This window comes from Lampetra fluviatilis, chromosome 2 (genome assembly GCF_964198595.1).
Source record: "Lampetra fluviatilis chromosome 2, kcLamFluv1.1, whole genome shotgun sequence".
Lineage (NCBI taxonomy): Eukaryota > Metazoa > Chordata > Hyperoartia > Petromyzontiformes > Petromyzontidae > Lampetra > Lampetra fluviatilis.
The window spans coordinates 30,636,207-30,657,554 of NC_136276.1; the positions used below are offsets into that span (position 1 = coordinate 30,636,207).

Sequence of the window (21,348 nt, forward strand, 5' to 3'; positions counted from 1 at the left end):
GGCAGTGACATTCCTGTGTGGGTGCGTTATTTGAGATCGTGACAACAATGACACTGCCCTCTATTCCTAATTGTCCGTCAGTGCAGGAGACAGCCTCATCTCGCGTGCAATCTTCTTATGCAGTTCGAAACATACAATTTGTTGTTGTTGTTGAAGGAGGGAATTTGAGACTGGGAGGTTTTTCCTGTAGGATCGGCGATCAAGTTATTTTTCGGGAATGTTAGACAGTGTCTCAGGCTCTTCTCCGCCGAGGCGCAGGGATTGCACGCGGACACTTGCGCAGTCGACATTTCTTGCTGTGCGGAATTCTCCAGGGGCACGAGCTCCTCCGTGAACACCAATGGGAACCACGCGAGAATGAAATTTGAGAGATGGACACGAAGTGACTCAACCTCGTCCACGCGACTTTTTGTACATCACACCGGCGAGCCCGAGACACGCACTGCCGGGCATATATCCAGAATTGCGAATTTACGATGCGTTTGAGTGATTTTTGGAAAAGTTTAAAATCAAGAAAAGAAACATATCAATGTGCCTGAGGGAGCACGTGCTTTGTGTATCCAATCTTCTATTAGCTGCTTCATAAACTATTTACTATTTTAGTTTACCAGGTAAGGCCCACTGGACTACATAACTCTCTTTCAGAAGCGACCTGGCCACAAATTATAGCTCAACAAAGTGGCGTATCTTATGGAAATGTACAGCAGCCAAATACTCTAAACGCATGTTAATTATAAATGTAGAGGGTAAACGGATGTCACGGAGAAGAGGAGAGAGAACATGCAAACTCCGAATATACAGGGCGTCAGGATCGGAAATCGAACCCCCGACCTCCTGTATACCAGGCGTGTGTGTAGGTAGCGGTAGTATAGCAGGTTCGTTGCCACCGTGGCACCCACGGCCATGACATTTTTTTTTCTGTTTGCGCGGATTGTTCTGTTTGCGCGTGGTCACTTTAAGATGTTTCTTGTTCATGTTTTTGTTTGTTGCGGTTGCACCCGATTCAAGAGCCGAATGGCTCACAGGGCTATACCAAATAAATGAACCTGAAAAAAAATTACATAGAAAGGTGACCATGACATATTCGTGCGGTCCACCAACCTTCCACTCCACCGTGCTGGATTACAAGGCACGCGTGCCATCGCGGCGTTTAAATGGACACAGGGTGAACCGTTTCACCTTCTACAATAACGTGTGCTTTCTCTCACGTGAAAAAAAAACCCACGTAAAATTTAGTGTTGCAATCGGTTGAATGAAACGAACGTGTAAACTGTACTTTTGAAGTCACGCACCCAGGTCACATATGCTATACATATGTTATCTATGCATTTAAATGCATTTGGATTTCAGCAATTGTTCCGCAATACTATACCCAACTAAATGTGCATGACCTTCTGGCGTGCGTTTGAACACCAAATATGTAACCGCCCCTAGTCCTCCGTGACCCCAACTTCCTCGTCTGTCTCCGCTACCACCGCCCCCGATCTTATAAATGCCTCACGTCCTTCTTCACTGGCAGTGCATCACCACGTGTTGACGATGTCAGTGAAGATGATGGCACCGGTGGTGGTGGTGATGATGTTGGTGGTGGGGGTGATGAAGGTGTCCTGTGCTTTGAACGCCACGACCAATCTCACGTTGAGCGCGGTTCTGGCTCCTGGCGACTTCGACATCTCGTGGGAGTTCGACAGCGACCAGATCGTACTGGAAGCTCGGGTTCGCACCCGGGGCTGGGTCGGGCTGGGTCTGAGCTCCACGGGGATGATGGCCGGCTCTGACGTGGTGATCGGATGGGTGGACAGCGCAGCCGCTACCCACCTCGTGGTGAGTGACAGGCAACGATGTGGCTTCGATTTTTGGTCACGGTGTCAGGACGCAATCACTAAAATCATTGAGCACCATGCATGATTTATGCTCAGTGATTGTCGCGATGTTGATTTTTAAAATATATATAACAAAAATCATCATGATCGTTATCAAGATCACACATCCATCATCATTATAATCAGCATTATCATCGTCACAATCACCTTCGTAATTATTATAGTCACCAACATATGTATCACATCATGATTGCGATACTGCTGGTATAGATGTGTATGTACACGTGTGTGTGTGTAGGGAGCGGTAGTATAGGAGTTTGCGCACTGCGCTATGAACCCGGGGACCCGAGTTCGATTCCTGCGCATGGACAACACCAATGACGATCACGTGAACCGTTCATGGGCCTCCTCTAGGTCGAATAAGCCTCAAATGAGTACCTGGTGTGGAGTGTAAACATCACCACTGGGGAGACAAAGGCGGCCGGGCGTGGTGTTGGCCACCCACCCTCTCGTGTGCCGTGCCGGCCTTCTTAGGTGCTCGCTAACAGCACTTGCCCCAACAGTCTGTTAAGGGTATAAGGGGGGTATTTGTGTGTGTGTGTGTAGACATGTGTACACGTGTGTGAGTCTGTATTTCTCAACCCTACTCCCACGAACCTGGCAAACATGCTTTAAAGTATTATTAGGGGTGTTAAGCATTAAATATCATCTCGTCCTAATTTCGAATCCTTGTCCCTGCCATCTTCACCTCCTTCTCCCCCCCTTCTCGGGCGATCAGGACGCACACATCGAGGGGGAGCGGAAGCTGGTGCGGGACGCAAGTCAGGACTACAAACTCGTGGGGCTCAGCGAGAACGGCACCCACACGGTCATGCGCGTGGTGCGCGCGCTGCTCACGTGCGACGCCAACGACAGGGACATCACCGTGCGTGTTGCACACACACACGTGTACACACAAACACGAGTATACACACACGTGCATACACACACGTGTACACACACACAAGTGTACACACAAATACACACCTGTACACACAAACACACGTGTACAACAACCGCCATTCGCCACTAATTGGCGGTGACGTCACCACGACGCTTGTGCCAGGCTAAGTGCACCTTGAGGCCATGTGAGGTGTCGAACGCCCGCTGGCACGAGGTCACGGGGCAGACGCAGATGCCACGGGTCAACTGACTGAGACGACTGGCTAATGCACCACCTGTGCCCCCTACTGTACCAACTTGCTGTGCTTAAGCCACCCGGCGCTCCGCTCGTTGTTGTGAGCGTCGCTCCTCCGCCCTCCGTTGTTGTTGGAGGGCGACTGCCTCCAAATGTCCAGTAGCGTCCTTCACGAGCCTCCTCCACAGAGGCCGATCTTGACACCGCTGGTGCCAGTCATCGGCAAGTCCACTCAGCTCCACGTCCTCCTGTATCACATTACTCCATCTCTTCTCTAGCCAGTGCCGCGTCCGTTTAGCCCCCTCGATCCGGCCGAACAAAAGCTGTTTAGGCATGCGGTGGCTGGGCATGCGGGCTACATGACCCAGCCAACACAGCCTTGCCTGCCGGAGGAGCTCACCGATGGGACTTTGCCCAGATCTTTTAAGGATTTGTGAGCTCCTCACACAATCCAGCCTGGTTAAATCCAGGAGGAATCGTAGGTAGGCCAGCCTAAATGTTTACAACCGGCAAAGATGCTCCATTAGGGGTATCCACGTTTCGCAAGCGTAGACAAGGGAGGGAATGACTGTGGCCGAGAAGACCTGAAGCTTCGTGCGGAGCAACAGACCAGGTAGCTTCCACACAGCGTTACGCAACTGATGAAAAGATATTGCCGCTCGACTGATTCGGAGTGAGACCTCTGCTGTTAAACAGGAGCCGGGCATAAGCACACTGCCCAGGAATGGGAAACTCTCCACTCTCTCCGCTACTGCCCCATCACCGATTGGGAGTTGTGGGGGTGGAGTGTCCGATGGTACAAAATACCCAGGCAGGTGCTTAGTTTTGGTGGGGCTGATGGTAGGGCCCCACCTCTTAGTGGCACGCTCCAGTCTCAGCAGCAGCGTCTCCAACTCCTCTTCTGAATGAGCAGCTATTACCAAATCATCGGCATACATAACGTGGTTGACCAATAGGGAGCCATCCCTTGATCGAAACCCGGGCGTCGATCAGCCTCCCAATATATCTGTACCAAATGGAAATTCCCCCAGTACAGCTATTTAAGGCTTCACGAACTACGCGGTCAAAATAGATGTTAAATAATGTGGGAGCCAGAGGACATCCCTGTCGCACCCCAAGGTGTGCAGGGAAAGGCTCTGACTCCCGGCCACGTAGTTTTACCCGGGCCCGCTCACCATCATGAAGGTGCTTAATGATCGTGAGCAGAGGGTCAGGGACTCCGAAAGCACGAAGAACAACCCAGAGCCCAGGCCTACTGATGGTATTGTAGGCCTCACCAGGTCAATTAAGCAGAGCTGTAGGTCTTCCCTATTCCCTATACCTCTGCTGTAGCAGACGGACAGAAAATATGGCATCTGTGCAGGCCCGCCCTTTCCTGAAACCACATTCGGGCTCCGCAAGCCTCTCTTTAGTGTGCCAAGCAAGGCGATGTTGAATAATCCTTGCCAAGACCTTTACCGGCACACTGATGAGTGAGATGCCCCTGAGGTTGTTACAGTCTGTGCGGTCCCCCTTCTTAAAGAGGGGGACCACCAGGGCATCTTTCCAATCCTGCAGAACACGTCCAGTGGTCCAGACTGTTGTTATGATGTCATGTAGGACAGTCTGTGCACAAATGCCACCCTCCCTCAGCATTTCGCTTGGCAGATCATCTCTGCCGGTGCCTTTCCTGGTCTCAGACTCTGGATCGTCCTCAGTACTTCCTCCACAGATGGCACCTCAGCCAGCCACTCACAGCGGGTGACTTCTTCCAATATTTGAGGCACCGCAGCAACGGCAGGGTAATCCCCACTTTGTCCCACGTTGTTTTCCTGGGTGAGGGATTTCCCCTCCCCCAGGACCTCACAGAAATGCTCAGCTAATCTGCAAACATGTTCCTGGGGGTCGGAGATTGGATCACCGTTCTTTCCCCGACAGATGGTAATAGGTGTGGTGCTACAGGTTACTTTTTTGATGGAGTTAAAGAACGATTTGTGATTGCGGGCCACTGAGGCAGACTCCATCTCCTCAGCAACCCGCAACCACCACCCATCCTTGCAGCGCCTCACGGCTCTCCAAACCTCCGAGTGAAGGCTGCGGTAAGCCTTCTCATTCTCTGACGTGGGATGCTGTAGCCTATGAGAGTGGGCCTATCGCTTTTTCTCAGCCAGCTTGAACGCCTCCTCTGTCAGCCAGGGTCTCTGGGGAGGTCTGGACCATGTACCCAAAGCAGCAATTGCAGCTGCATGAGCCACAGTCCTAAACCTCACCCATGTCCCCTCGACATCAGGAGGAGTCGGGGACGATGCCAACCCCAGCCACAAGCGATGATGAAATTCTCGCTTGCAACTTTCATCAGCTAGCTGAGACCATACCACTAAGGGTTTGAATGGGGTCCTGGGTGTACACCCACCACCGGAGTGGAAGAATGGCAGGCGCATCTTACAAATGACAAGTCGATGGTCAGTGGGAAGATCAGCTCCACGGTCGGTCCTGGTGTCAAGGACATGGGTCCGCATCCGCTGTTCTGTCACTACGTAGTCCAGCAGATGTTCTTGCTTGGACCCGGCATGCATCCATGATGTGGTGTGGATGCGCCGATGCCCATGGCTTGCACAAAAATCTAGCAGCCTCCTATCGTTGTTATTGAGCTGATCCGGCCCATGCCTTCCAATTACTCCAAACCAGGTGCCAGCATCATGACCAACTCATGCATTGAAGTCACCCAACAAGATGACTCTATCCCGAGGGGCCACTTTAGCCAGCACCTGCTACAGGACGTCGTAGAAGGCATCTAACTCATCGGCCTTGCCTGCATCCCTCCACGGATGTTCGTGTTCAGTGGGGGCAAAAGTAACCACCACTCCTCGCCTCTGGTTGATGGGAAGGCGAGCCCAAATTAGCCTGGGGTTAACAGCTTCCCACACCTCACCACCACTCACCCACGCCCCCTTCATTATTTTATTCAAAAGAAGAGCCACACCCTGTTGTTTGTCAGTCTTCTGCACCGAGTAGAGGACTGTCCACCCCTCATGGTGGCAGGAGCCAGAGTCGGTCCACCGGACCTCCTGAATACCACAGAAATCAAGGCGGTACCAGTCCAGCTCCCGACAGAGGAGTGGCAGACTCTCCTCCGCAGTGAGCGTTCGAACATTCCACGTGGCCATACACAGTGGTTTTTTGATGCTTCTGGAGGAGCCCCGAGGGTAAGGATTCAGTCTCCTGGCTCTGCCAAATGGGGTTTGGCCAGGAGACGTCATAGATGCCTGTCCCCCCGGGACTGATGGCTTTAATCTAAGTTGTCTTGTGCTTGTTGTTGTTTGACTTGCATCCCACTGGGATTTTTGCACACAGCTTTGGTGTACGGTGCTTTTTCTGGAATATTTTGCTGTTTTTTCCTGGATTTTTCTGTTTGCGCATAGTCATTTAAGATGTTTTATTGTTCATGTTTATGTTTTTTGTTTGTTGCGATTGCACCCGATTCAAGAGCCGAATGGCTCACAGGGCTACACCTAATAAATGAAACTGAAACAAACTTAATAAATATTTACCTCGTAGTTTAGTGGTAGTTAATTCAAGGTGGAGGGGTTACCAGCCCCTCGCACCTATCCAGAGCCCCATTTGGCCGCTGTGGCGGCTACAAACGCCATGAGGGGAAAGGACAATCTGAATTGGCCCTACCCCCAAGGCATTGCCCACGACAGCGTTGCCCGTCCGGCACCACGAGGTGGTAGGGGGTTGTTTTGCTGGGCACGTGTACACACACACACATATGTGTGCATGCACACAAAGACAAAGATCCTCCAGCATAATCTTAATAGACTGTTGGGGCAAGTGCTGTGAGCGAGCACCTCTGAAGGCTGGAACGGCACACGAGGGGGTGGGTGGCCAACATAACGCCCGGACGGCTTTTTCTCCCCCAGTGGCAAAGTTTACGCACCGCACCAGGTGCTCATTTAAGGCTGAGTCAACCCAGAGGAGGGCCCCATGACCGGTTTAGATAATCGTAACTGGTGGGTGACAAGTTTAACTCGTGCCGCCGGCGTTTCGTAGCGCTTAACCGCGACACCACGGCTCCCCATGCTACTCCGACACAATGCGCGTGCGCATGGCCGACCCACAGGAGGACACGGTGCGCCTGATCTGGGCCTACAGCACAGACGACCCGAAGAGCGAGAACATGCCCGACGTCCCATACCACAGCGCGGTCACGCGGGGCTCCAAGAGCATCCAGCTCCTGAGGCAGGGATTTCCTACCGAGCAGCCCCTGCCACAGAACTACTCCACGTTCGACGCGGTGCAGAGCCAGGTGAGGCGACGGGCAGCCTTCGCTTGTGTGGATTGATGATGAATTACAGATGATGATGATAATTGTGATAAAATATATATCGGCGTCGGATACATCTTGTGTAACTCCGAAGGGCCTCCGTAAATCCGGTTGCATTGGATTGTTGTAATCAACTGGTCGGGAATCAGATCCTTCAGGGGTGCGGGATTGACACTCCAATGTTTGTTCAGTAGATTGCATTGACAACCTCCTTGCTGTACTGCCATTACACCGACTGTGTTTGGGGCTGTCACGTACGATGTTCCCTGCTTGACCTACTAAACCCTGGCACATTTAAAAGTACACACAACCGCATCGCAGGTGTGCGCGCCATTCTGTGATATATTTTGGGTTTGCATCTTCTGCCCGTGGTCGTGTGGACTTTTCTCCGGGTCCTATAGTTTTTCCCTCGACAGAGTCATGCGTTTATAGTATTTGGCTGCTTTACATGTCCACGTGAAAATCCACTTCGTTGAGCTATCGTCTGTGGCCAGGTCGCTTCTGAAAAATAACTATATAGCTCAGTGGGCCTTACCTGGTAAAATAATTGTTTAGTTTTAGTTTAGTTTTATCAGAATGAGAAGGGTATTTCCCGAGTAAAGCCGATTGAGAAAAGAAGCTCCCCTTTTTCAGAGGGCGACCACACCAAGGCATTCCACCAATACAGATACCAAAAAAAGTTATTATGTAATCAATTATATTCACACTTCAAATTTAGTAGTATCTACTGACTCGATATATGCCAACACATCCTACATACAATTATACAAGTCAGTGTAGGGTGCCTATACACCCTACATACAATAGTCAGTGGAACCTGCACACATTGGGGGGGGGGGGGTGATAGAGGACATCAGTGATGTGAATCGTCAGTTTAAATGAGCACAGAGAAGACAGCAGGTTGGAAATACCAAGAGACAAAACTAGAGGTGGTTCCAAAACTTTGGGGCAGCTACATTCAAGCACTTTTCATTCAAATTCGGTGCGAAATTTTTTGAACTTTTCACAATCAGATAATAAGCGTAAATGCTTATTTGTTTCTTTCGGTTAAGTCACGTCTAAAGATAAAATAATAAATTAAATTAAATAATAGAATACGACGTTTCGATCGCAACACAAGCAATCATCATCAGGTATAATGAAATAGCGACATAAAATCTAACCAGAAAACTATAGACAGACATATTAGCAGACAGATATCACCAAGATAGATAGCGAGAGCAACACAGGTGAAGTATTGGAAAATGACGGCAGGAAACTCCTTGACGGGAACACACTTCTTTTATTAAATCTTGACTTGTAACAATACAACGCGTGGCCTCTCTTCTTCACAATGCGCTTCTCTTGACTCTGGATTCTGTGCTGCCGGCTCTCTGTGCCTCGTGTAGACTCCGCGCCTCGGCTACACTCCTCTCTGGCTACACCGTATGCATACTCGGCTCGTGTAGACCGTTCTCTCTCGCTGGCTACACCGTATGCATACTCGGCTCGTGTAGACCGTTCTCTCTCGCTGGCTACACACTATACATTACTCAGCTCGTGTAGACCGTTCTCTCTCGCTGGCTACACACTTATACCTTACTCAGCTCGTGTAGACCGTTCTCTCTCGCTGGCTACACACTTATACCTTACTCTCCTCTACTCTCCATTACTCTCCTCTCCGGGCTCTATCTCTGCACCTTCGTCTTCATTCTTAGATGGTTCCACTTCCGCCCCTGCTCCTCTGTGCATCACCTTATATACCCCTTCTTCCCGGGAGACGGAGCGGATGCGGACCTCAACGTCGGCACCGCTCCTCAGTTACCCAATCCCCACGCGCTATCCCTACGATCCGGTTCCGCTCAGCGCGTGTTTCCACTCCCCGACCAATCACACCGCGCTGCTACCCGATCACTCCCTCTGGGCGCGTCACCGGCACACAGCCAATCAGCAGCACTACCCCCACCCGCGCACTGACGCCTGCTCCTCCCCGTCAGCGCGCGTCACCACACACACACCCGTACATACGCGCTGGCACACGACATATACACCCAGCGCGTATCACCACTACATCACCCCCTCCCACATAGCTCGCAGCCGGCCCGGCTGCTAACAACAACCAACCGCGACGATAAAACGACAACTAACAAAAAAAAACCCCGTAACCCCCCGAGTGTGCCCCGTAACATAACACAACACCAACAACAACAAGAATAACTATGTACAGATTGACAATGAACCCGAAAAGTCAACAATAACACGATACGAGCAAATTCGAAACGAACGCGCCCCACGTCCCTGCGACTACACGCAGTGACGAGGCGCTCCAACTGCCCCGACTCCTCACGAGGCAGGTCATGCAAAGTAGCACGACCTGGCGCGAGTCCGTCTGGCTGGTCCATCGTATGGGGCGGGACACTGACGACCGTCCGGCGGTTCCGGCTGCTCCAGACGGCGCGGAACGGGCCTGAAAGGGCCGGCCCCGCCGCGGAGATCCGGCCGCCGGTGATCGGCAGCTGTCAGTTCCGAGACACCTGGGAGCAGATCAGGCGAAAATACGTGTGGATCAGGCAGAGACATTTCCCCCTCTGGGTCGCCGGTCACGTCACACGCCCGGCCATCACGACACAAGGGGAGGCCATATGGAGGCGAGAACGGTTTCAGTCGGGAGGGGTGAACGTACCACCGGCGCTTTCCCCACTTTATCTGAACGCACTGGGGCCGTGCAACGCGCACGACCTCCACGGGTCCCCTCCACGGTCTCAACAATTTAGGCGACGTAGCCAAGGGTGCCTGAGGGCAATGCAGCCAGGCCCTGTCACCTGGTTTCCATTCGTGCATGGACACCTTCCGTGCCCGCAACCATTCATTAGCAATTTGGCGAGCCCGCGAATTAAGCCGCGCGGCCTCCCTCGCCTCTGTCAGCTTGTGAATATTAAACTTAATATGTTCTGCCAAATTAGAATTAGTTCGTGGAGCGGACAGGCCAAGTTGCGTTTCTATTGGCGGGTCAGCTTCCCGACCGTACATCAAATAGAATGGGGAAAACCCCGTAGCTGCATGGGGGGCCATTCTATACGCGGCAAGGACTCCCGGGACCTGCAGGTCCCAATCTACATGTGCCTCGCACACCTGCTGGCACAGCATGGAAGTCAAGGTTTTGTGGAGTCTCTCCACCATCCCGTCAGTCTGCGGGTGGTACGGGGAGGTACGCACCTTCTTGGTACCCAACAGATCGCACACCTCTTGCAACAATTTACTCGAAAATTTTTTACCTTGGTCGGTCAGCAGGCGTTCGGGAGCCCCCTTGTCCAGGACATAGCCCTGGACGAAGGCATCCGTCACAGCCGCTGCCGACTGGTTAGCGAGAGGCCACGCCATAGGCCATCGGGTAAAGTATTCGACCCCCACTAACAAATATTTATTCCCTCTCGGCGTGACTGGGAAGGGCCCCAAAATATCGAGTGCAACGAGCTCGTTGGTACGCGAGACCTGAATAGATTGCAGCGGTGGATTAGCTGCCACGGCCGGTGGTTTACGCCTGGCGCACTCAACGCACCCCTTCAGAATATGCACCACATCACTTCCCATTCCCGGCCAGTAATAGTCACGCTGAAGCAGGGCAAGCGTCTTGTTAACTCCCAAGTGCAAGAGGCGTTCGTGTGCCGCCAAGACAACCCTCCCCCTCACAGCGGAAGGCACCACGAGTGCGTTCCGCCGGGACAAACTGTCCCATTTCAATAACACGCCCCGCTCAAGTACATAGGAGCCGGTACGCTCCTGGTCCCCCTCGGGACCCCCAACCTTGCGGCGCAATGCTAGCAGCGAGCTGTCCGCCATCTGGAGGCGGGCCCATTCGCTGAGCGACAGCGAGAGCAGCGAGTCCCGACCCTGAGAGGCAGTGGAATCATCCCCGATCGGTGCGCCCGCTGTCGCAGCCAGTGCCCCCATCTCCCCCGCAAGCGTCGGTTTACAGCGCGCCGATCCCGACAAACACGCGCATTCATCACAAGGCAACAACCGCGACAAGCAATCGGCATTCGTGTGTCGCAACCCCTTACGGTACGTAGTCGTAAACTGATAGTCCTGGAGGACTTCCAACCAACGCGACAACTGGCCCGAGGGCTGGGCGACCCTCAATGAATACTGTAGCGCCGCGTGGTCCGTTCGGACTGTAAAGTGACGACCATAAAGATATGGCCCAAACTGCTGCACAAAAAAAACAATGGCAAGCAGCTCGCGACGGGTGACACAGTAGCGCTGCTCCGCCGGAGACAACACCCTACTACCGTAGGCGACAACTCTTTCGACACCCCCAACGACTTGGGATAGCACCCCCCCAATGCCCGTGTTGCTAGCATCCGTGTCCAGCAAAAAGGGACTGGCAAAATCGGGATAACACAAGGGTGGGGCACCCACCAAGGCGTCCCGGAGGGAGCGAAACGCGGCCTCCTCCTCCGGTCCCCATTTGAACTTCACTCCCTTCGCCGTTAGAGCGTGCAAGGGTTTTGCAATAGTGGCGAAGTGCTCAACGAACCGCCGATAATAAGAAGCAAACCCGATGAAACTACGCACGTCGGAAACGGACGTAGGTGTCGGCCACGAACCGACACAATCCGTCTTCGCGGGATCGGTGGAGATCCCCGAAGAATCGACAATGTGACCCAAGTATCTAACGGACCTACGAAGGAGGTGACATTTGGCCGGTTTAAATTTCAACTTAGCCGATCGCATTCGCAAGAACACCCCTCTCAATCGCCGGAGGTGTTCCTCAAACGTTTTACTGAAAACAATGACATCGTCCATATAAATCAAGCATGTATCCCACTGCAAGCCCGACAAAACCAGCTCCATAAGTCGCTGAAACGTCGCTGGAGAGGAGTGAAGTCCCATGGGTAACCGGTTAAACTGGAACAGCCCCCCTGGAGTCCGAAATGCTGTCTTAGGTTTCGACTCTTCGTCGAGCGGCAACTGCCAAAACCCCGATAACAAATCAAGAGTCGAAAAATATCGCGCACCAGACAATGCATCGAGGGACTCATCCATCCTGGGGAGCGGATACGCGTCAGCCACAGAGATCTTATTCAGGCGACGGAAATCAACGCAGAATCACAGGGACCCGTCCTGCTTCTTAACCAGCACAATAGGCGCTCCCCACGGGCTAGAGGAGGGCGAAATAATATCGGCTTCTAGCATATCGTTAACAGCCGACTGAACATGTTCCTTCTCCACGGGACTCAGTCGGAAGGGATTTAGCCTGACCGGCGCCGCATCGCCCGTTTCAATGTGATGGTGCAACAAATCCGTGCACCCAATGTCATACTTATGTTTACTGAATACATCAGAGAATTCAATGAGCAACTCGCGCAGCGCACCCAACTGCGCCGCCGACAAATCGTCCGAGGCGGCACATAACGAATGGACCCACTCAAGGTCTTCCCTTGGCTCAACGTTCCGCGCGGGGCTCGAGCCCACCTGCGCAACCAACCCATCATCCCCAGGGACCTGCGCCGCGTGAGCCAGCACGGTGCCCTGCGGAATGACAGCTGGTCGCGACCCCGCGTTCAAAACCATCACAAACGGATCCCTGTCAGCCCGCACCAAAGTGTGAGCCACCGATAAATCAAGACCCCCGACAGCCTTGTTAGAAGGACCCAAAAGCATACTCTGTCCCGAAGCCTCCCTCACCCATGGTTTCCGCAACCGGAGGGGAATCAACATCTGTGAACCCGGGGGCACTTGCACTGTCTGCGTCGCCACCGCTTGTATCGTAGCGCACGCCGTCCGAATGTCAGTAGGGCCCGTCAAAAATGAAATCCGGCGACCCGATGGCAGTTCAATGCATCGTTGATCGATAAGAATTTTAATGGGCATTTTAGCCAAAAAGTCAGTGCCCAAAAGACACGGAACTGCCAAAGAAGACGAAACGAAAACGGGTCCCGACAATTTGATATCTCCAATGCAAATGGACGCCCTAACCTGACCGATAATGCCCAACGATCCCCCATTAGCGGCGTAAAATGGCACATCCACTGGAAGCAGCGGACGACATTGGACCGGAAGAATATTATAAATGAGGTCCGATATAATAGTTGCCGATGCCCCCGTGTCCACTAACACCCTAATCTCAACCCCATCAATAGATCCCGTAACAACGGACGAACCCGCCGAAGCAGCCACAATTCTATGCCCTAATTCCGCCCATTCAATGTCTCCCTGGTCCCGGCCGAACCCCCCTCGCCGAACCGAATCCCCGAACCTTAACCGGCCCTCCTCCGCCGCAACGCGGCGTCCCATGTGTGCCGAATAAACAGGCCGAGCGTGTGAGGTGCCGCGACTTGCCGGGGATTGTAGAGATGACTTGGGCTCTCGGTCGTCGTCCAGCCGAGCTCCCATGGCGCGCTGCCGCGGAGCGCGGCACCCGGACGCCACGTGGCCCCGGAGGCCGCAGTTATAGCACGTGACGAGGGTCGGAGTAGATCTTGGTTGCTCCGACTTTCGGCCCGATCGCAGAGGCGACCGGGCCCCCGGCCTCCAGTCCCCTGGTCGTCCCGTGGCGAACGCCTCCTCTCGTGGGCTGACGACTTGGGGTTCGGCGACCACCAAACCCGGGGCTGCGACGACAGCAGCGTTGCAACCAACGCCTTGCTTCCGTTGTAGGGCCTCGTGCGCTTGAATACTCGTGGCGACTCTCAAAGAAGAAATATCAATCTCGTCAGCTGTGTTGATAGGGACCCCCAGGTCCTGCGCCAACTTGAGCAGCTGCTCCAAAACCATCGCGTCTTGGCCCTCCTCGTCCATCCGAGGGAACGCAGCATCAGCAAGAGCCAGCAACGCCGTGCGATAGGCCAGCGCGGTCTCCGTGGCCGCTTTCCGTCTTGCGTAGAACTGATGGCGGCACGTAGAGGGAGGCCCGTAGACCCTGGCCAACAACCCCAGCGCATCCTTCAGCGTGGAGCGGTCTGACTTCCGTGCAGCCCTGAAGGCCGCGAGCGCATCGTCGTCCAGCATGGCGGGCAATGCCCGCAGCGCCGTAGCATCGGACCACGCTGACATCTCTTGATGGGCCAAAAACCTTCGCTGAAATTGGCCCCAGTCTCCGCCTTCCGCCTTGAAGGCTGACAACGTGGGCAGGCGCTGCTGAAAAATGAAGTCATCCGCCTCGTGGTTCCTCTCCGCCTGTCCGTCGGTGTCTAAGATGGCGGCTCCAGCAGCAGACGTAAGATGGCGGACCCCCTCGCGCGCTGATGACGTCGATGCGCGCGCTTGGGAACCCACCACCACGTGGCGCTCGCCGTTCCCGCCAAAAGTAGGCCCAGGCGCAATGGCGGGAATCCCCCATTCGTTTTGGCGGGAATCTGCGGGGCGACCTTGTAAAATGTCCCCCACCGTCCCCGCTCCTCCCGACGAGCTGATCTCCGCCAAGATGGACGCGGCGGCGAGCAGCAGCTCCGCCAGTCGGGAGTGCGCCTCACGAAGCCCGGCGTCTGTCCCCGGTCGCTCGGCCGGCGCCGTCGACGGACCCTGCAGCGTGGGCAAGTCCTCTTCCTCACCCCCCGCCACCAGCGGCCCCGAGTCGTCCAGGTCTTCCTCGCGGTCAATCCCGTGGGTCCTACGGGTCTTCCTCGTCTCCATACTTGGAAGCCCGTTTCACTTCTGACGCCAGATGAAGTATTGGAAAATGACGGCAGGAAACTCCTTGACGGGAACACACTTCTTTTATTAAATCTTGACTTGTAACAATACAACGCGTGGCCTCTCTTCTTCACAATGCGCTTCTCTTGACTCTGGATTCTGTGCTGCCGGCTCTCTGTGCCTCGTGTAGACTCCGCGCCTCGGCTACACTCCTCTCTGGCTACACCGTATGCATACTCGGCTCGTGTAGACCTTTCTCTCTCGCTGGCTACACCGTATGCATACTCGGCTCGTGTAGACCGTTCTCTCTCGCTGGCTACACACTATACATTACTCAGCTCGTGTAGACCGTTCTCTCTCGCTGGCTACACACTATACATTACTCAGCTCGTGTAGACCGTTCTCTCTCGCTGGCTACACACTTATACCTTACTCAGCTCGTGTAGACCGTTCTCTCTCGCTGGCTACACACTTATACCTTACTCTCCTCTACTCTCCATTACTCTCCTCTCCGGGCTCTATCTCTGCACCTTCGTCTTCATTCTTAGATGGTTCCACTTCCGCCCCTGCTCCTCTGTGCATCACCTTATATACCCCTTCTTCCCGGGAGACGGAGCGGATGCGGACCTCAACGTCGGCACCGCTCCTCAGTTACCCAATCCCCACGCGCTATCCCTACGATCCGGTTCCGCTCAGCGCGTGTTTCCACTCCCCGACCAATCACACCGCGCTGCTACCCGATCACTCCCTCTGGGCGCGTCACCGGCACACAGCCAATCAGCAGCACTACCCCCACCCGCGCACTGACGCCTGCTCCTCCCCGTCAGCGCGCGTCACCACACACACACCCGTACATACGCGCTGGCACACGACATATACACCCAGCGCGTATCACCACTACACAGGTAACAGAGAGGGGTGATCGTCTCTGTGTGGTGGCCTTAAATAGACAGAGGGGGGGGGGGGGGCGGAGGCAGAGAGAGGGAGGAGGGTTAGAGAAAAAATTAGCATATCAATGAGTGGTCAACAGACGTGGTGCTGCGAATGCGATGGCACGGCAAGCAAGCCTGAAAATCAGGAGAAGGACACACTAAAATTAAATAACCTAGTAAAATATCGAAATGTAATGTAATACAACACAGAGGGTCGGTCAACACACAATTAACGCATAGCCTGGTTGATTACGTATTTCAAAGATTGCTAAGTTAGAATTTAAGTGTGAACAATCTAAAGAGAGGACACAGGCAGAGAAAACAAGTCGCCAGAGAGAGAGAAAAAAGATAAGCTTAAAACTTCCCCGTAGAAGTGGTTCAATCTTAATTTTAGAACTTTCGTGACTGCAGGAATTATTATTTGTTTCTTTCGGTTAAGTCACGTCTAAAGATAAAATAATAAATTAAATTAAATAATAGAATACGACGTTTCGATTGCAACACAAGCAATCATCATCAGGTATAATGAAATAGCGACATAAAATCTAACCAGAAAACTATAGACAGACATATTAGCAGACAGATATCACCAAGATAGATAGCGAGAGCAACACAGGTAACAGAGAGGGGTGATCGTCTCTGTGTGGTGGCCTTAAATAGACAGAGGGGGGGGGGGGCGGAGGCAGAGAGAGGGAGGAGGGTTAGAGAAAAAATTAGCATATCAATGAGTGGTCAACAGACGTGGTGCTGCGAATGCGATGGCACGGCAAGCAAGCCTGAAAATCAGGAGAAGGACACACTAAAATTAAATAACCTAGTAAAATATCGAAATGTAATGTAATACAACACAGAGGGTCGGTCAACACACAATTAACGCATAGCCTGGTTGATTACGTATTTCAAAGATTGCTAAGTTAGAATTTAAGTGTGAACAATCTAAAGAGAGGACACAGGCAGAGAAAACAAGTCGCCAGAGAGAGAGAAAAAAGATAAGCTTAAAACTTCCCCGTAGAAGTGGTTCAATCTTAATTTTAGAACTTTCGTGACTGCAGGAATTATTATTTGTTTCTTTCGGTTAAGTCACGTCTAAAGATAAAATAATAAATTAAATTAAATAATAGAATACGACGTTTCGATTGCAACACAAGCAATCATCATCAGGTATAATGAAATAGCGACATAAAATCTAACCAGAAAACTATAGACAGACATATTAGCAGACAGATATCACCAAGATAGATAGCGAGAGCAACACAGGTAACAGAGAGGGGTGATCGTCTCTGTGTGGTGGCCTTAAATAGACAGAGGGGGGGCGGAGGCAGAGAGAGGGAGGAGGGTTAGAGAAAAAATTAGCATATCAATGAGTGGTCAACAGACGTGGTGCTGCGAATGCGATGGCACGGCAAGCAAGCCTGAAAATCAGGAGAAGGACACACTAAAATTAAATAACCTAGTAAAATATCGAAATGTAATGTAATACAACACAGAGGGTCGGTCAACACACAATTAACGCATAGCCTGGTTGATTACGTATTTCAAAGATTGCTAAGTTAGAATTTAATTTATTATTTTATCTTTAGACGTGACTTAACCGAAAGAAACAAATAATAATTCCTGCAGTCACGAAAGTTCTAAAATTAAGATTGAACCACTTCTACGGGGAAGTTTTAAGCTTATCTTTTTTCTCTCTCTCTGGCGACTTGTTTTCTCTGCCTGTGTCCTCTCTTTAGATTGTTCACACTTAAATTCTAACTTAGCAATCTTTGAAATACGTAATCAACCAGGCTATGCGTTAATTGTGTGTTGACCGACCCTCTGTGTTGTATTACATTACATTTCGATATTTTACTAGGTTATTTAATTTTAGTGTGTCCTTCTCCTGATTTTCAGGCTTGCTTGCCGTGCCATCGCATTCGCAGCACCACGTCTGTTGACCACTCATTGATATGCTAATTTTTTCTCTAACCCTCCTCCCTCTCTCTGCCTCCGCCCCCCCCCCCTCTGTCTATTTAAGGCCACCACACAGAGACGATCACCCCTCTCTGTTACCTGTGTTGCTCTCGCTATCTATCTTGGTGATATCTGTCTGCTAATATGTCTGTCTATAGTTTTCTGGTTAGATTTTATGTCGCTATTTCATTATACCTGATGATGATTGCTTGTGTTGCAATCGAAACGTCGTATTCTATTATTTAATTTAATTTATTATTTTATCTTTAGACGTGACTTAACCGAAAGAAACAAATAATAATTCCTGCAGTCACGAAAGTTCTAAAATTAAGATTGAACCACTTCTACGGGGAAGTTTTAAGCTTATCTTTTTTCTCTCTCTCTGGCGACTTGTTTTCTCTGCCTGTGTCCTCTCTTTAGATTGTTCACACTTAAATTCTAACTTAGCAATCTTTGAAATACGTAATCAACCAGGCTATGCGTTAATTGTGTGTTGACCGACCCTCTGTGTTGTATTACATTACATTTCGATATTTTACTAGGTTATTTAATTTTAGTGTGTCCTTCTCCTGATTTTCAGGCTTGCTTGCCGTGCCATCGCATTCGCAGCACCACGTCTGTTGACCACTCATTGATATGCTAATTTTTTCTCTAACCCTCCTCCCTCTCTCTGCCTCCGCCCCCCCCCCCCTCTGTCTATTTAAGGCCACCACACAGAGACGATCACCCCTCTCTGTTACCTGTGTTGCTCTCGCTATCTATCTTGGTGATATCTGTCTGCTAATATGTCTGTCTATAGTTTTCTGGTTAGATTTTATGTCGCTATTTCATTATACCTGATGATGATTGCTTGTGTTGCAATCGAAACGTCGTATTCTATTATTTAATTTAATTTATTATTTTATCTTTAGACGTGACTTAACCGAAAGAAACAAATAATAATTCCTGCAGTCACGAAAGTTCTAAAATTAAGATTTAAGCGTAAATGCCTTTAACAGTGTCTCATAACACGTGCGCACAATAACTGCAAGGTTGAGACGCTGTCACGCGGCGTCGCATGTGAACAAAAAATGCGTTGTGCAATGGTTTTCACATTCCAAATGAAGATTTTCGCAATGACTTGACACATTCGTGCGTCTGTGCGAGTTAAACTGAGCCAGTTGTGCAACAAGTTCACCGTCATACGCATTGATCATTGGTTGGCTGCTAGCAAAGTTGTACTTATTTATTCACTAGTTCATGAAGCGTGTCTTCGTCAGGAAAATGTTTTCAATGAATATAATAATGAACCTATGATTTTTAGCAATTGTTATCGACAATCAGACACTAACAACTACTCAAAAAATGTGTATTTCTCCCCCAAAAAACACGCAAAATTGTTGACTAATTGATTCAAATTATTCTAAAGTATTATAAAAGCCCGGCGTTCCGTTTGTCCGTCAACTAAATTATGAGAGCCTTTCAGAAGGCCTGAATCAAAAAGTTGAAGAAAGTGGGCCCCACCCCCCAGATGTGAGGGTAAAAAGTTTATCCAACAGGTTTCCAAAAAATGTCGCCCCCCAAACAAAAATTTCACCCCCCCAAAAAGAAATGTAGTCTGTAGGCATATACCTACACACCCTATATACATTAGTCAGTAGTATTGACTGACTATATATACCTACACAACCTACATACACGTCACTAGTATATTGACTATATATGCCTATACACCCTACATACAATAGAGTCAGTGGAACCTGCACACATGGGGGGGGGGGGGGTAGAGGACATCAGTGGTGTGAATCGTCAGTTTAAATGAGCACAGAGAAGAGACAGCAGGCTGGAAATACCAAGAGACAAAACTAGAGGTGGTTCCAAAACTTTGGGGAAGCTACATCCAAATACTTTTCATGCAAATTAGGTGCGACATTTTTTGAACTTTTCACAATCAGATAATAAGCGTAAATGCCTTTAACAGTGTCTCATAACACGTGCGCACAATAACTGCAAGGTTGAGACGCTGTCACGCGGCGTCGCATGTGAACAAAAAATGCGTTGTGCAATGGTGTTTACATTCCAAATGAAAATTTCCGCAATGACTTGACACATTAGTCATTAGTGCGTCTGTGCGAGTTAAACTGAGCCAGTTGTGCAACAAGCTCACCGTCATACTCATTGATCATTGGTTGGCTGCTAGCAAAGTTCTACTTATTTTATTTATTCACTAGTTCATGAAGCGTGTCTTCGTCAGGAAAATGTTTTCAATGAACATAATAATTAACCCATGATTTTTAGCAATTGTTATCGACAATCAGACACTAACAACTACTCAAAAAATGTGTATTTCTCCCCCAAAAAACACGCAAAATTGTTGAATTGATTCAAATTATTCTACAGTATTATGAAAGCCCGGCGTTCCGTTTGTCCGTCAACTAAATTATAAGAGCCTTTCAGAAGGCCTGAATCAAAAAAAAGTTGAAGAAAGTGTGCCCCACCCCCCAGATGTGAGGGTAACAAGTTTATCCAACAGGTTTCCAAAAATTGTCGACCCCCAAACAAAAATTTCACCCCCCCAAAAAGAAATGTAGTCTGTAGGCATATACCTATATACAAGTCACTAGTATCTACTGACTATATATGCCTACAAAACCTACATACAATAGTCACTAGTATCTACTGACTATATATGCCTACACAACCTACATACAAGTCAGTAATATCTACTGACTATATATGCCTACACAACCTACATACAATAGTCAGTAGTATCTACTGACTATATATGCCTACACAACCTACATACAAGTCAGTAATATCTACTGACTACAGTAGTATCTACTGACTATATATACCTACACAACCTACATACAATAGTCAGTAGTATCTACTGACTATATATACCTACACAACCTACATACAATAGTCAGTAGTATCTACTGACTATAGTAGTATCTACTGACTATATATGCCTACACAACCTACATACAAGTCAGTAGTATCTACTGACTACAGTAGTATCTACTGACTAGAAATGACTACTGTATACATGGGGACATCAGTGGGCTGGTGTGCATGGCGCAGTGCACTGAGACGCCCTCTCTGCAGCTTGGAATAAGGCGGCCGTACGCTGCCGAAATTCTAATACCTCCTAAATCACCCAGGAATGTCCTTAACGCTCGTGACGTCATTCCACATCGACCAGCCCCCCTCATTAATATTCATGAACAGGTTAGTCCTCCACATGGACCCCCCCCCCCCTCATTAACAGGTGACGTCACTCCACATGGAGCACCATCCCCCATTAATAATCATGAGCAGGTGACGTCCCTCCACATCAAACAGCCCCCCTCATTAATCATCATTATAAGGTGACGTCCTCCTAATGGACACCCCCGCCATTAATAATAATTAGCGGATGACGTCACTCCACATGGGGGGCGAGGCGCCTCCTCCCCCCTCCTCGGCGTCAACTTACAACCCTCATTACAAAGGCAGAAACCTCATGTTACACTATCTCCTTAACGCTATTGAGACATAGAAGTAATAAGTAACATATAAAAATAC

General features: G+C 50.3%; 1 protein-coding gene across 1 annotated transcript in view; it reads left to right on the forward strand.

The window, feature by feature from the left end:
• Positions 1 to 1,539: 1,539 nt before the first annotated feature.
• Positions 1,540 to 21,348, forward strand: part of LOC144938418 (putative DBH-like monooxygenase protein 2) — a 49,111-nt gene continuing 29,302 nt past the window's right edge. Inside the window, exons 1-3 of the mRNA XM_078866203.1 lie at positions 1,540 to 1,824; positions 2,602 to 2,748; positions 7,103 to 7,288. Coding sequence (XP_078722329.1) covers positions 1,540 to 1,824; positions 2,602 to 2,748; positions 7,103 to 7,288 — 618 coding nt within the window. The remainder of the gene's footprint in view (positions 1,825 to 2,601; positions 2,749 to 7,102; positions 7,289 to 21,348) is intronic.